This window comes from Plasmodium chabaudi, assembly GCF_900002335.3.
Source record: "Plasmodium chabaudi chabaudi strain AS genome assembly, chromosome: 13".
NCBI classification, from domain to species: domain Eukaryota; phylum Apicomplexa; class Aconoidasida; order Haemosporida; family Plasmodiidae; genus Plasmodium; species Plasmodium chabaudi.
Window position 1 is genome coordinate 1,332,672 of NC_030113.2, and position 15,567 is coordinate 1,348,238.

The 15,567-nt window shown below is 23.9% G+C and overlaps 7 protein-coding genes across 7 annotated transcripts; 5 read left to right on the forward strand and 2 right to left on the reverse strand.

Moving 5' to 3' along the window:
- Positions 1–773: 773 nt before the first annotated feature.
- PCHAS_1335100 (WD repeat-containing protein 79, putative) lies at positions 774–2,363 on the forward strand (the record flags this gene model as incomplete). The annotated part of the gene is made up of 1 exon (XM_016799282.1): positions 774–2,363. One exon carries the CDS (start codon positions 774–776, stop codon positions 2,361–2,363), a length of 1,590 nt encoding a protein of 529 aa, XP_016654594.1.
- A 591-nt stretch (positions 2,364–2,954) lies between these two features.
- Positions 2,955–4,442, forward strand: PCHAS_1335200 (1-deoxy-D-xylulose 5-phosphate reductoisomerase, putative; the record flags this gene model as incomplete). The annotated part of the gene is made up of 1 exon (XM_731412.2): positions 2,955–4,442. The coding sequence occupies one exon, from the start codon at positions 2,955–2,957 to the stop codon at positions 4,440–4,442; it is 1,488 nt and encodes a 495-aa protein (XP_736505.2).
- A 138-nt stretch (positions 4,443–4,580) lies between these two features.
- Positions 4,581–5,483, reverse strand: PCHAS_1335300 (50S ribosomal protein L22, apicoplast, putative; the record flags this gene model as incomplete). The annotated part of the gene is made up of 1 exon (XM_731413.2): positions 4,581–5,483. The coding sequence occupies one exon, from the start codon at positions 5,481–5,483 to the stop codon at positions 4,581–4,583; it is 903 nt and encodes a 300-aa protein (XP_736506.2).
- Positions 5,484–6,584: 1,101 nt separating this feature from the next.
- Positions 6,585–8,137, forward strand: PCHAS_1335400 (DNA/RNA-binding protein KIN17, putative; the record flags this gene model as incomplete). Its single annotated transcript, XM_016799284.1, has 3 exons — positions 6,585–7,805; positions 7,922–7,973; positions 8,091–8,137. 3 exons carry the CDS (start codon positions 6,585–6,587, stop codon positions 8,135–8,137), a joined length of 1,320 nt encoding a protein of 439 aa, XP_016654595.1.
- Positions 8,138–8,843: 706 nt separating this feature from the next.
- Positions 8,844–11,172, reverse strand: PCHAS_1335500 (conserved Plasmodium protein, unknown function; the record flags this gene model as incomplete). The annotated part of the gene is given in 3 exon segments (XM_051321025.1): positions 8,844–9,743; positions 9,757–10,265; positions 10,548–11,172. 3 exon segments carry the CDS (start codon positions 11,170–11,172, stop codon positions 8,844–8,846), a joined length of 2,034 nt encoding a protein of 677 aa, XP_051176975.1.
- A 1,529-nt stretch (positions 11,173–12,701) lies between these two features.
- Positions 12,702–13,237, forward strand: PCHAS_1335600 (conserved Plasmodium protein, unknown function; the record flags this gene model as incomplete). The annotated part of the gene is made up of 3 exons (XM_016799286.1): positions 12,702–12,750; positions 12,939–13,051; positions 13,139–13,237. The coding sequence occupies 3 exons, from the start codon at positions 12,702–12,704 to the stop codon at positions 13,235–13,237; spliced, it is 261 nt and encodes an 86-aa protein (XP_016654597.1).
- A 681-nt stretch (positions 13,238–13,918) lies between these two features.
- PCHAS_1335700 (conserved Plasmodium protein, unknown function) lies at positions 13,919–14,554 on the forward strand (the record flags this gene model as incomplete). Its single annotated transcript, XM_016799287.1, has 3 exons — positions 13,919–13,927; positions 14,165–14,292; positions 14,413–14,554. The coding sequence occupies 3 exons, from the start codon at positions 13,919–13,921 to the stop codon at positions 14,552–14,554; spliced, it is 279 nt and encodes a 92-aa protein (XP_016654598.1).
- Positions 14,555–15,567: the final 1,013 nt, after the last annotated feature.

Sequence of the window (15,567 nt, forward strand, 5' to 3'; positions counted from 1 at the left end):
TGTGTTTATTTATTAGTGTGGGTAAGATCAAATTTAGAGAGGAAAAAGAATCCATAGGATTGATAAACCCTTTTTAATAAATCATAACATTTTTTCCATATTTGTTTAATAATTGGCTTGTTTCAATTTTTTTTTTATTGTAATTTTTCTTTTAATTTATGGCTATTTACATGAACAAGTCATTTGAAAATTTATTATCCCTTTAAAGAAAAAGCTAGTCATAAAAAAAAATATAGCATAAACATGCGCATATATATGCACGTATTTATGCATACCCTATGACTGAACAAAAATATAGTTTCCAATTTTTTTTTAGTTATTCGATTTTTCAATAAATTTTAAGGACGTAAAAAACGTGTACCATCATAAAAATTGAAATACATAACTTTATAGTCCCATTTAGTAATATTTTTTATTATTTTTCAATTTGTAAAAATGAATATATGACCACATGCAACATTCTGTGGCTTACATATACAATCATATAAACCAAACAATTTTAATATAACTATATTAATACTCTATATTTTTAATCTAATAAATAAATATATTCTAATATTTCCTAACAATATATAGTTTGCTATCCAAAAATAAGGTCAATGCAAATATGAAAGAATGCCAACCCAATTATAATAACTTGCTACCGTCGAAAAAATATAATTAACAACAAATAGGTAAGCAAATAAATATATGCAGATAAACCAATTACTGCAATTCAAAACAGATACTTAATTGAATTTACAAATGGGAAAGTAAAATGCATATGCCAAAAAATGGAGGAATGCACAAACAAAGATGAAATAAAAACGAACACAAGTGAAAAAGAACCAGGTTGTAATACGAATACATTTTCTAAAAATAATGAAATATTTTTTAATAATGAAAAATGTTATATTATACAAGAAATTCCTTTTAACGATTTCTATAATTACAATTATGAACAAATAAAAAAGTTTGATAAATCAGAAAAGGAATCCTATTATATAAATGGGAACACATCTTCGTCTGACAATACCCAAGTTAGTACAAGCAGTGAAGATCAAAGAAAAATCCAACTTAATAAGTATATTCAAAAAGAAAAACAAAATAACCAGAGTGTATCCAATTCATCCATTGGTAGTGATAAAAATAATGAGATAAAAAAAAACAAAGTTAAAAAATTAAGAAATGAATTTTTAAAACAATGCGAATTTAGTAATGATGGGAGTTGCTATTATACAATTTCAAGTAAAAACAAATTGCAATTATATGCAACAGACATCACATTGTTAAATGCCTTTTCGAATGATAACAATGTTTTAGAAAGTTTATATGAAAAATATAAGAATATAAATGATGATGAAATAGCAAGAAGAAATAGTTCCTGGATAAATATGAATAGAAATGGGCATATATACGATTGTAAGTTTTATCCTTATTTTGATTGGAATGATAGTAATACATGTTTTTTTGCACTTACTTCAAAAGATGTCCCTGTAAGTATATATAGTGCATATGATGGTTCTTCTTTAATATCTTTTAAATTATTTAACGACAGTCAAGAGTTAAGTAATTGTTATTCCCTCTGTTTTCATCCCGAAAAAAATTGGTTATTATGTGGTACAAAAAATAGATCGATAAAAGTATATGATCTTAATAAGCCAAATGAAATTTGTGAAAATCGAATATTAGGCACAAGAAAAGGAAAAGGACAAAAAGGAATAATATCAACTATTGATTATAAAAAAGAAGGTTATGGAAATAATTCTATATATGCAATTGGTGATTATAATGATATTTTATATATATATGCTGATAATTGTAACCATAAAAATGATTATATATTAAAATTTTCAAATAAATATAATTCTAATGGTATAACATGTGTTAAATGGTATGGTGAATATAACATTTTGAGTGGTAGTAGAAATGGTTCATATATATATTTATATGACATAAGAAATAATAATGAATATGTTCAGAAATTTAAAAGATATGCATTAACAAATCAGAAATATTTATTTGATATACATAAAAATTATATTATTTCTGGTGATACTTTTGGCTACCTAAATTTTTATAATATAGAAAATAATGAATTAATACATAAACAGCTAATTAATAAATATTCTCCAATTGTTTCCGTTAATGTACATTCTACTTACCCTTTTATATTAACAGGGTCAGGTACAAGACGATTTTATCAAAATTGCAACTCAAAAATTGACATATCTTGTACTAGTTCGATATATAACAATACAAATATACATGATGAAACTTCTTTTAAAGTCGATCAAGACGACACATTTAAACATTTCCCTTCTACATCGCACTACATAAATAGTGCTTGTACTATTTTTTGTAAATTTTTGTGTAACACATAATATAGCGATAGCTATTTTTGGCTTGTCGCCATTTTTTTTTTTTTTTTTTTTTTTCTCGAATTATAACACACTGTTTTACAACTTTCCAAATTAAAAAATTGAAAAAAATAAAATCGAAATACAAACTATGTAGTAGAATAAAATAGCATATCCATAGTAATGCTATAGTTCAACAAAAAAATATATTCTACATTTTTTTTTTCATTTCCTTTATTAACTCTATTTAACAAATTTTTAAATATATAAAAATATATCCACGTAGGAAACATATTTGATAAGCCCTTAATGCTACAAACCTATAATGCACGTACTTTTGCCTGAGAACCGATTAAAGAATACATGAAAACAGAAAAGAAAAAAAAATGACATATAAAAATTATTAATAAAGGGAATTATGATCATAAGGAAGTTTTCTTTTTAACTAATTTGTTTTTTTTTTTTGCTTGCATTTTTTTATTTAATTCGTTTTTTTTAATCTAGTACATGTGCAACTTCCTGCGGTACCAACTTTTTCTCCTCCCCCTGTTTTATTTTTTTTTAAATGAACTCACCTATGATTGTATCCATCAAAGAATTTACTAAATTGAATAAATGAGAACGCTTATTAATTTGCGTACTCTCCCACTATTGTTTTATATAGCGATCCTATTTTTACACAATAGCAAGGGCGTACATAAAAAAAAAGCGTATATTATAAATTATAATTATAGTAGTAGTCCAAATGGGAAAACAAATACGATCATAAAGAATGATAGCAGGAATAAATTAAAAAGTAGAAGAAAAGGGAAGCTAAATTATGCAATTGAAAATGAACCTAGTAATATAACTACACAAGTTAACCCAATAAATGTTGCCATTTTGGGAAGTACTGGGAGTATAGGAACTAGCACCCTTAGTATTATAAGAGAATGCAACAAAATAGAAAAACGATTTAATGTTGAAGCTTTATATGTTAATAAAAATGTTGAAGGAATATATGAACAAGCTAAAGAATTTTTACCAAAATATGTGTGTATACATGATCCAAGTAAATATGAAGAATTAAAAAAATTATTAGAAAATATAAAGAATTATAATCCAATAATATTAATAGGTGATGAAGGTATGAAACAAATATGTAGTAGTAATGAAATAGATAAAATAGTTATTGGTATTGATTCATTTCAAGGTTTATATTCAACAATATATGCAATAAAAAATAATAAAACTATTGCATTAGCAAATAAAGAATCTATTGTATCAGCTGGGTTTTTCTTAAAAAAATTATTAACTGTTCATAAAAATTCGACAATAATACCAGTAGATTCTGAACATAATGCAATATTCCAATGTTTAAATAATAATATATTATTAAAATCAAAATGTTTGCAAGAAAATTTTTCTAAACTAAATCAAATAAATAAAATATTTTTATGTTCATCTGGTGGACCATTTCAAAACTTATCAATAGACGAACTAAAAAATGTAACATCTGAAAAAGCTTTAAAACATCCAAAATGGAATATGGGGAAAAAAATATCAATCGATTCAGCTACAATGATGAATAAAGGATTAGAAGTAATAGAAGCCCATTTTCTTTTTGATATTGATTATAATGATATTGAAATAATTATACATAAAGAATGTATAATGCATTCATGTGTAGAATTTGTAGATAAATCTGTTATATCACAAATGTATTATCCAGACATGAGAACTCAAATTATAAATGCATTAGCATGGCCTAATAGAATACGTACAAATTTAAAATCCTTAAACTTTGAAGAAGTATCACCTCTTACTTTTTATAAACCATCATTAGAGCATTTTCCATGTATAAAGTTGGCTTATCATGCTGGTCGAAAATCAAATTTTTTTCCAACAGTTCTTAATGCAGCTAATGAAGTTGCTAACAACCTTTTCCTAAATAATAAAATTAAATATTTTGATATCCCAGCTATTATATCTCAAGTTTTAGAATCGTTTAATCCTCAACAAATTTCTGAAACACCAGAAGATCTTATGAAACAAATTTTGGACATACATAATTGGTCCAAACAAAAAGCCATGGATATATATAATAAAAAAATAAGCTCTTAATTATTTTAATTGTTTTTATAAAATGAAATAGTTAAATAGGGCACTAAAAAAAATGAAAAACGAAGAAAAAAAAAAAAACAAAAAAAAGCAAAGGTATGCTAACATAATTCTTTTTACTACATCATTTTGATAATATGACTATACCTCTAGAACAACACGAATGTGTGTATGAGGCTCTCGAATAATATCAGTCTTCCCTTTTGCTCTAATATTAATTTTTTTAGTATATCCTCCCATATTAGCTTGAAGAGTATGAAAAACTGGTTTGATATTATTTTTTCCATATTTACAAATAGCATTATGAAGACAAGATTTGATACATTTATATATACTTACTGTATATTTATTACTTCCATAATAATAAAGAAATGCAAAAGCTTTAATTATAGGCATATATCTAATTTTCCATAAAATTTTTCTAGTTTTAATAAATGACATTCTTAAATATTTAGCTGTAGCGGATACTAATCTTTTTTTAATATATATAACTGGATTTATTCTATTTGTTTTAACTCGTTTTTTATGGTTTTCTACATTATTTTTTTTAATATTTCTATACATATTAAATAATTCATTATATTTATTATTTAATAAAACTTTTTCATAATTATTTTTAACATTTTCAATATGTTTTTCTTCCCATTTTTTTCTGACTTTATCTCCTGAATACCATTGTTTTAATTGAAGACCATCATCGACAAATAAGTCCATATTGTCATATACAAAATTGGAATTATTTTCATTGTCTTTATTATTGCTAATGTCATCAATTTCGCTAGCACTACTACTGGTACTATTACAATCATTTGCTATGTCATCTCTTATTTTGTTTTTTTCTTCGATTTCTGATATTTTATTTAACATTAGAATTGGTTTGTATCTTGTTTTATGTGGTAATATTGCTTTCTCCATTCTATTACTCCCATATTTAATACAATTTAAAAATTTGTTGTTATTATGAATAAAGCTGTAACCTAATATTTCCTTACTAAAAGCAATCTGAACAATAACCACTATAACTATTGTCATTAAACTATTCATTCTTCATAGCTATCCATGTTATACTTTTTTAAATTATATACAAAATTGAAATTTTCTTTTTTATTTTAAATCTCATTATTCTTTACATTAAGCACACAAAAATCCTCCACATTTATATACATATGTGTGCATATTTATAGGAGTTAGTTTTTTTAATAATCAACAAAGTAAAACAATAATAATTAAGCCACGCAGCTGTAATGACCAATCTCAAAAATGTAAGGAAATACGGAAAATGTGTTTTTATATCCCACTAAAAAAATATATATCATTCTTCAATGACCATTCAGTTTGTATAAGATTCAAACGAGAAATCTTCATTTGTGGGAATCTCGCATTTTAGCATATTAAATAATAGCAAAAAAAAAATAATAATATATTTATTTTTTTTTATGAACAGCTATTATTAATTGGTCGCGATTTTTTTTTTTTATATTTTTTTCTCGTAAATTCGCTATACATATATTTCTTTTAACCTAAGTATGCGACATTTTCCTTCTCTTAAAAGCACATAATTGCTAATTATTATATATATAACATATGAGGGATGAATAAAAGTTTCTGTGAAAATATATAATTTTTTCGAAGGGGAAAAAAAAATAAAATAATATATCGAAGAATTAGCCACATATCATGTTCCCAAATAATTTGAGAGGTCATATCCTAAAAAAAGAAAAGAAATAACCCCCAAAAGTAGAAGAAATATATCATAAAATTGAGAATAATTGTAATTTCCAAGAAAAAGAGTAGAAAAATAATAAATAAAGCATTGTACAATTGTAACAAAGTAAACGCATAAGTCCAATAAATACAAAATAATCATCCAACAAAGGTTTATAATAAAATGCTGTCAAAAAATTGAAACAACCGCTGAACTAAGCAAATATATACTATACACATATTTGTATTCCATTCCCTTCTTAGCATACGCTACTGTATTATAACAATTGATTGAAAATATTTTTTAAATATTGTATTATCCAGCAGCACTTTATGGGGTCATATCTGTAGTGATATTTTTTTTCATTTAGCTAGCTAATTTGCACACAACTATTAAATGGAAAAAATATTCAAAATTTTCCTTAACTGTTAATAAAAAAAATGCCACGTGCCGAGCCAGGAACACCAAAATGGCTAGCCAATAAAATGAAGGCTAAAGGCCTTCAAAAATTAAAGTGGTATTGTCAAATGTGTGAAAAACAATGTAGAGATGAAAATGGATTTAAATGTCATAGATTATCAGAAACACATCAAAGACAAATGCAAATCTTTTGTCAAGATGCCAACAAATTTATGGACGAATATTCTTCAATGTTTGAAAAAGAATTTATGAGATTAATGAAAACGAAATATTGCCGAACAAGAATTTTGGCAAATACTGTTTATACAAATATGATAAGTGATAAGACACATATACATATGAATGCAACTGTATGGGTTACCTTAACAGATTTTGTTTTATATTTAGGTAAAACAGGAAAATGCAAAATTGAACAAACAGAACGAGGTTGGTATTTGGAATATATAGATAGGGAAAAAATCGAAAGAGAAAAAGCATTTAATAAAAAAAAAAAAATTGAATATTCATATGAAGAAATGAAAGAAAAAAAAATTAATGAAGTTATTGAAGAAGCTAAAAAAACAGGCCAATTTATTCAATCAGAATATACAGGTATCGAAAAAAAAAACGATGAAAAAATTGTCATATCATCAGTGAAAGCACCAAGCACTAATACTACTACTGCTCATAATGATGGAATTCCAAAATCGAATATTTTCTTGGATATATTAAAACAAAATAAAATAAAAAGTGCAAATGACCAGCTAAAAGCAGAAAGCACTAAAAAGGAAGAAGCTCTATCAAAAGATAAATCACAAAACAAAAAAAGACCTATGTCATCATTGGAATTACTCATCATGGAGAATGAAGAAAAAAAAAAGATTAAAAATTTACTTCCAAACTTAAACAAAAATATGAATGCTAATAATCCAAAAGCAGAACATACACATTCTATAACCAATCATATAAATGAAAATCATGACAAAAAGAAAAAAGATAAAAACAATGAAGATTATGATATATGGATTACTAAAAATATTATGGTTAAAATTGTTGATAAAAACCATAAATATTATAAAAGTAAAGGAGTTATCATTTCAATATCATCGAGTGAAAAAAATAAATGTGAAATAAAAATAAAAAACACAAGCACATATACATCAGCTTATCAAAAGCAACTACAAACAGTTATACCACAAATTGGACGAACCGTTTTAATTCTTAAGGGACGCTACAAGGGGTCAAAGGGGAAAATCAAAAAGGTATTTTTTGCATGCATACATTTTTACACAATCATGTCTATACCATTTGTAATATATACTTACATTTTTTAATTAAAAAACGTTCACACTTTCTTATTATTTTTACTTTATTAAAGATTTCTGAGGATGAGGATTATGCGGTTGTGTCCGTTGCTCATAAAAGCTCAGGTAAGATTTTATTAAAAAAATGGAAAGACTTTACTATATATATATATGTATAAGCATGTCCACATATTATTTACTCATATATGGTTATTTTTTTCTGCATCGATGAAATAATTGCAGAGGAGCGTATGCTATTTGATGATATTAGTAAATTTCAGGAAGAATGAAAACAACATTATGCTATTTATAGCAAGTATATATGTATATGCTTATGATTATGGGCATGTACTATATATTTTTTTCCCGTTAAAATTTTTTTAATTTTAAATGCTTTGTTTTATGTAGTTTGTTAGTTTTGATTTTGTTTATTTTTTTCGTTTTAAAATATATTATTTCACACACACACATAATATTTTATTTTTTTGTCAGTTGAATATATTTATTGATCTGTTAATTGCTAACCTATTTTTCGAATATTTTTTTACAACTAGGGAATGTTTATTTCCATATGTTGTTACATACTTGTGTGCATGGAACAATATTTCCATTATTTTAACATTATCAAATATGAAACGAATAAATATTATTTTTATTTTTAACTTAAAAATTTATGTTCTCATATTTTCAAAAAAAAAATAAAATAAGAGACCTATATAGAATGGTCATACATATATGTATATATGATATATTGGAATAATTAATTTATTTGCAATCTAAAAATAAAATTCTATAAAATTACAAACAGCATAAAAAGTGTGTTAATAATACAGCTAGCCAAATATTTAATATTATTTATGGGTAGCTATTTTTTCGAAAAAAAAAAAAAAAAAAATTATGTCTCACCATTTTGAAGTTATTTTTTTATTATAGCAAATATGATTTAGGGGAAAAAAAAGAAAACAATCTAGTGCTTATTAAGTTTGGTGTAAAGATTTATTTTTTTTTATATTTGTCTTTAAGGGGTAGTAGAGATGATTTACTATTTTTTAAAATATTATATTTTGTATCCCTCGATTTTGGAGTATTATTTTTATTGTTTTCATTGGAAAATGTGTAAGATTTTAATGAAACATATTTTAGTATTTGGGGTTTTTGATGGTCAGGTGAATTATTAGTAAGCCAAGAAATTAATAATGAATATATTTTTTTAGTATCGGTATAATTATTTTTGTGTGGTGGTTTAGTAAAAGCTATTTGTCCACATACTATTAAAATCTTTTTAAATTGTTTTGATGTTATATATATATTTCCTTTACATTCATTTATAAATATTTTTTCCAACTCATTTTTTGTAAGTAAATTTTTTATAATTTTATAATTTTTGGAAAATGTTAAAAATAATTCCAAATTCATCATTCCTTTTGTTTTACCTCCATGTATTTCAGTATTTGTTTTTTTTAAATTATTATCATTTTCGTTAATAATATTTTCTTTTTTTTTTCCTTTTTGTTTTATTTGGCTATCTGTTATATAAAATTTAAAGATGGCTTCAAAAATATCATCACTATTTTCATTTGGTTCTTTATCTATTTGCGGATTTTCTGAAAGCATTGTTGTCAATCTTTCTTCAACATCTTCTATTTCACTGTTTATATTATCATCTTTTATTTGAGACTTCTGTTCATTTTTAAATGATTTTATTGTTTGATCATCTTCTTGTATGTTTACATCCTTTTTGATATGGTCACAATAATTTTCGTCATCTTTATGTTTGTCTTTTTTTCCAATTGAATTGTCTATGCCTAAGTTTGAAACAGAAGTAGATGAAATATTTGTATATTTTACAATATTAGAATAATTTATATTTTTTTTTTTTATATAATAATTTATTTTTATTAATCTCTATTTTTTCTACATTATTATTGTAGGAAACATCATATATAGATATACCTTTTTTGGTCATATTTTTGTTTGAAAAAATTGTGTCTTTTTGATCATCAGATTCATTTACTGAATTGTCATTATATTTTTCATAATTTTTTATAATGTCTTCATTATCTTCTTCAGAACTATTACTCAAGCATATTTCATTTTGACTGTCTTGAATTTTATCGCTTTTTTGAAAAGCCAACATGGATTCTTTTTCCTTTTTTTCCATCAACAATTTTAACACATTTTCTAAAACTGATATAATATCTTCAACATATTTCTTTTCATATTTATCTAAATTATTTTCTAATATTTTTTTATAATTATTAACATTCTCTTTTATGTATGTATATAAATTAAATTTTTCATTCGAACTGTGATAAACAAATGAACAGTCAGAGCAACTTCCATGAGTCTTTTCTTCACAAGAAATACTCGATATATCCTGGAACGAATTTATTATACATATATTACTTTCGAGGGTCCCTAAAATTGAGGATAACAGTAAAGTAAAATAAAAAATATACTAAACGAGAACAGTATAAAACTTATATTTTCAGAAAACTATGCCAAACCAAATAGAATATATAAAATGATTGCTTTTTTATAGATAAATTATAATTTGCTCTACATTTGGTCTACTTATCGAAAGAAGTGATGACGTACTTATTCATCATAAATTGCCTACTTCAAAATGTGCACTAAAGAATTTATGCATATTAATTTGTTATATCTAGTTAACAAAAATAATGAAGATTTTGAAAATACCTAAGTATTTAATATTGGGAGGAATTATTTCTTCTTTCTTTTCTTCCTTAATTAAGGAAAAATTCTTAGACAGTTTTGTTTTGGAATTTTCCTCGTCAACATATTTAACCACATTTTCAGGTTCCTTTTTTATTGCTTCACATGTGCTTTCTTCTATTTTATTACGATCGCTTACATAGCACTCCATCGAATCCTCCAATAGCTCATCCGTTTTCTCGTCCTTTTCAGCGTCGTTTCGCTGCACTTCACAACATGCATTAATTGGTTCGGCTTTCTTTTTTTTTTTTTTTTTTTTCTTTTTTTCTTTTTTCTCTTTCTTTATTTCATCTCCCAACTGTTTACCATCATTGGGTGTATCTGATTGTTCATTTTTCAATTTTATATTTTCTTTAATTGGCCAGTCTTCATCGGGTTCTTCTATATTATTATCTACAAATTGATCTGTTTTTTTATTTGCATCTTTTTTTGTTTTTGATGTTTTTATTATTATCGAACTAGAAGAAGAAATATGTTTTTTATCATAATCTATAGGTTCAACCTTTTCATCATTTATTTTTTCTTTTTTCTTTTTCTTTTTTCGTTTTTTTTTTGCACATATTTTATCATCTTCTAAATTATCTAACATTAGTTTATTATATAACGAATTTCAACTTTATTATTTTCTTTGTCTTATATTTGTATACATACATGCATATGCATAGTACCTGGTATACCAAACAAAATGTCTACCGTTTAAGCCACTAACATCGATAGATACTATTTATTTTATTTAACAAATGTTTCTTTTGTATATATATACTTAAAAATGTTATAATATAAATTTAGAGTTAAAGTGAAGAATTATAAATATTCTGTCTACAATATAATATGCCAATACCTCACTAATTCCTTTTTGTGCATAAGTCGGAGAAAATGTTATTATAAATACATTTACGCGTTTATTTTATTTAAGCCAATAATATATATGCACATGTAAAACGTATAAATATATACTGCACAATATGGCGAAAGTTCCAAAAATTATTAAAAAATGACAAAAAAAAATTATATATTTTTTTATCTATTCTCATACTATTATAAGTCCGTATATGCAATATCTTTTATTCCCATTAGTAACATTAAAAAGGTGTGAAAAGTTTGATAATGCTATAACAACATATAAATAATAATTTTAAAGAATAATGTGCATTTTAACGACAAAAAGAGACACAAAAAATTACTAATATAGTCCCTTAAAATGGTCATATATATACGAAACTAAAACTTATCTCCTTTTATAGACCTTTAAATGGATGCATAACATTTTAGTATAAAAACTATTTTTTTTTTCGCTTACAAAATTATATATATTTTTACTACACAAACCAAATTTGGAAAAATACTTTACATATCTCAATTGAAGTCTATAACCTATATGTTGAACAATCGAAAACTGGTTAGCACAAATTGATGTGTATATTCATATGATGGCAAACACAAGACTGATTGATTAATTAGATTATTAAATATTTTATTCGATTTATATTAGTTAACCTCATAAATATTGTCTGAATTTTATATGCTTTTAACTTATTTTAGGTAGAACAACAAAAGTGAATATTATATGCATATGTATGTGTATGTTTATCTTACATTTCCTTTTTTGACAAAAATCAAACATTTATTATTTTCTCCTACTATTATATAATATATTCTGTTACTAAATATGTGTATATTTTTGATTTCTTAATTTTTTTTAAATTGCACTCCTTCATACATATGGGTGATCATTACATGTGGTAAAAATAATGTTGCTGTTTTTTTTTTAATTTATCACCATAATAAAAAAAATATTTTAAGTTATAATTTGAAATAAAAACTTATGAAAAAAATAATAGATAAATAAATATAGATATAAGTATATATTTATTTTGTTATAAATATATGGGCTTATTGTAAAGATAAAATATGTATGTCGAATGAACATTTTTTTTTTTGAAAAATTATAAATTTAATTGCAATCACAGGATTATCCTGTTTTATTCCCTTATAAAATAAAAAAAGAAAAAACAACTTAATATATTAAAAAAAACAAAGGAAAAATATTGATCATTCATTTCAGTTATTTTCCATATTTCTAGTAATTTAAAATATATAGAGAAACACATTTAACGTATGGATGACAATGGGAAAATGAAACCTTATTTCCCTGCCACAGTTGAAGGTAAAAATATATATTAAAATTTGTACCTTTTCATATATATATAAGGGGTATATATAGTATATCAGTTAGCTAGCTAGCTATTTGTTTCCCTAATGTGCGTAAAAATATAATATACAAAAAATCACCTGTCTGTTCATAATAATATTAAAATGTTTTACATTTTTTAAATTATATATATGTGTGTATAGGATGCGATACGGCAGCAAACAATTTTTTCAAATGCATTAATGAAGCTTTACAACCATATGGAGATAACGCCGCTGTACAAAATGGAACAAACCAATGTCTTACTCTCAAAAATGTAATACAATAAAAAATGTGATAATAAAATTATTATACATTTATTAATAATCTTGTTTATATGTTTTTTTTTTAATTCACTATATAGAATTATGAGAAATGTACAGAAAGCAGTTTGAAAAAAATGACGGAAAATACACTTATGTTTTTGACAGAATATAAAGAATATAAAGGAAATAAAAAATAAAAGGGTAGGAGAATTATATATTTGTTGTATATATTAATTTGCACACAAAATATATTCAAATGCTTAAAAACCAAATTTAAATTTAAACTGTTTTACATTTGCTTATTATTTTTTATATATAACTTAAAAATGTTATATCGAATAATTACTGTGTGTAATACCAAACTCAAGAACTGGTACTTACTTAGCTATAATATGCCCACATATATATGCATATAATCGTGTACACACATAATATAATATTATAAGCCAACACATAAGCATTATTAATGCTTGTATACAATATGTAGTACATATTTAATGCTTATTCATTAATCCATGCTTAACTAAAAAATATGAAATAATTTGCATATAAAATACAAAATGATGTAATATTTCGATTTATTTTCCGTATTTTATTTCTCTTTTTTTTACCAATACAATTTTTTTAAAATCTTAATTATATGAAAGCATAATTTTTTTTATGACCCGATATACTATACTCTTTCATTAATATATTTTTTTTTTTTGTTTTTTTTTTGAAAGTTTATTTTTTGCATTATAATAACTTATTAAAAGAAAAAATCGATTGAAATATTTTGAACAATTTAACGATATTTCCCATTTTTTGAGAGCATCTTCAACTTTGTAGATATCAATACATATATTGGATATATAAATAAGCTCACGCAACAAGGCAAAATGAGTGTGGTATGTATATAAACATTAAAAAATGTAGAAAAAAAGAAATTAGCTAAAATTTGTAAAAAAACTATATTTAAGCATATTAAATTATGATATTCCCATTCGTGTTACATGACTTTCAATATATTTATTTCAATCAATTTTTAGTAGTAATAATGTGCCACACTATTATATATACCCTATTTTGGGAACATTAAATATATTAGTAATTACACATTTTTCATTCTTTCTTATCTCATTTAGAACACAATTACCGCCCGTAACGACTTTAACGAATATAAGAAGTGTTACGAATCAAACCTGTATACTAAAAACGTCAACGATGTTTGCTCAAAAGAATTGGAGAAAGCCATAGGAACTACAACAAGCATGTAAGGATACGAAAAAATACAAAAAAAAGAACAGGCATGTGTGCAATATGTTTTTTGAATACGTGTATGCGTAAATATAGAATGATTGGACCTATTTTTGTTTAACTATATTTTTTTTAGAATTTCTAGGGAATGCATGGCACAAACAGAAAATTTATATAAATGCTTCAAGCATTCATTTCGTCTAAGTTTTTGTGATAAGGATATTATAGAAAAACTGAAAACTTGCCAATCGAATGTTTACAAGCTAATAACATCTTAATAGGATATGTATATTTGCATATTTATTATTTTGAATTTTTGTTAAATGTAATTTTTTTTTCCTTAATAAAAATGTTATATTTTAGTATAACCACTTATTTTTTTAGTGCACACTATTCTTTAAGGATAAGACAAAAAAACTTTAAAAACATTTAATTTGGTCTAAGTATTATATATACATTTTTTATATTATTTTTTTGCAAATACATCATAAATATTGTAAATATATTTTTTTAATATAACTTGAGGTATATGAAAAGGACAATAAATTGTTATATATCTATAAAATTAATAATATATACATGAATGGCTACCCAAATAAAAATTACAATCTAGCTATATAAAAAAAAAAATATTTTTTTTCATTGAATAGCTAGTTCGATGTTAAAAATAATAATATATTGTATAGCAGACATGTTTTAATAAGGTAACTTAATTTTTGAGGGATCTATAATTATAAAGAACAGTCTTTTCTTCATTTATAGACCTTTTTTACAAAATTGTGAACAAATAAATATGTTAGCTTATTTTATAGAGAAGGGTATACTTTTTTAAATTTCATATAAGGCGCTAGTAGCTAATCAAAATAATAAACAGAAAAGAGGGAAAATACATGCCATTTCATTTTTCCACATTTTCAGTATACAATTATTAAGCACATACATGAGTACACACACATATTTATTATATATACTACATACATTTCCAATATTTGAATATAATTTTGGTGGAATTATAATGCTAGTAATATGTGGCATGCACACATACTTAATATATCCATATGAAAAAAAAAAATTTATTTTAAATATTCCACATTTTTAAGTCTTAACAAATAAAATTAAAAATAAATTATAAGCTACATTACACTTTTGCCATAATAAAACAGAAAAAATGTCTTTTGGTTTTTTTCTTCTACTCATATAATACCAATTTTTAATGTGTGAAAAAAAAGTTGCAAATAGGAGTTTAAACAATATTCTAGGGAATGGAACTAAGTAATATTTACCTTATAAT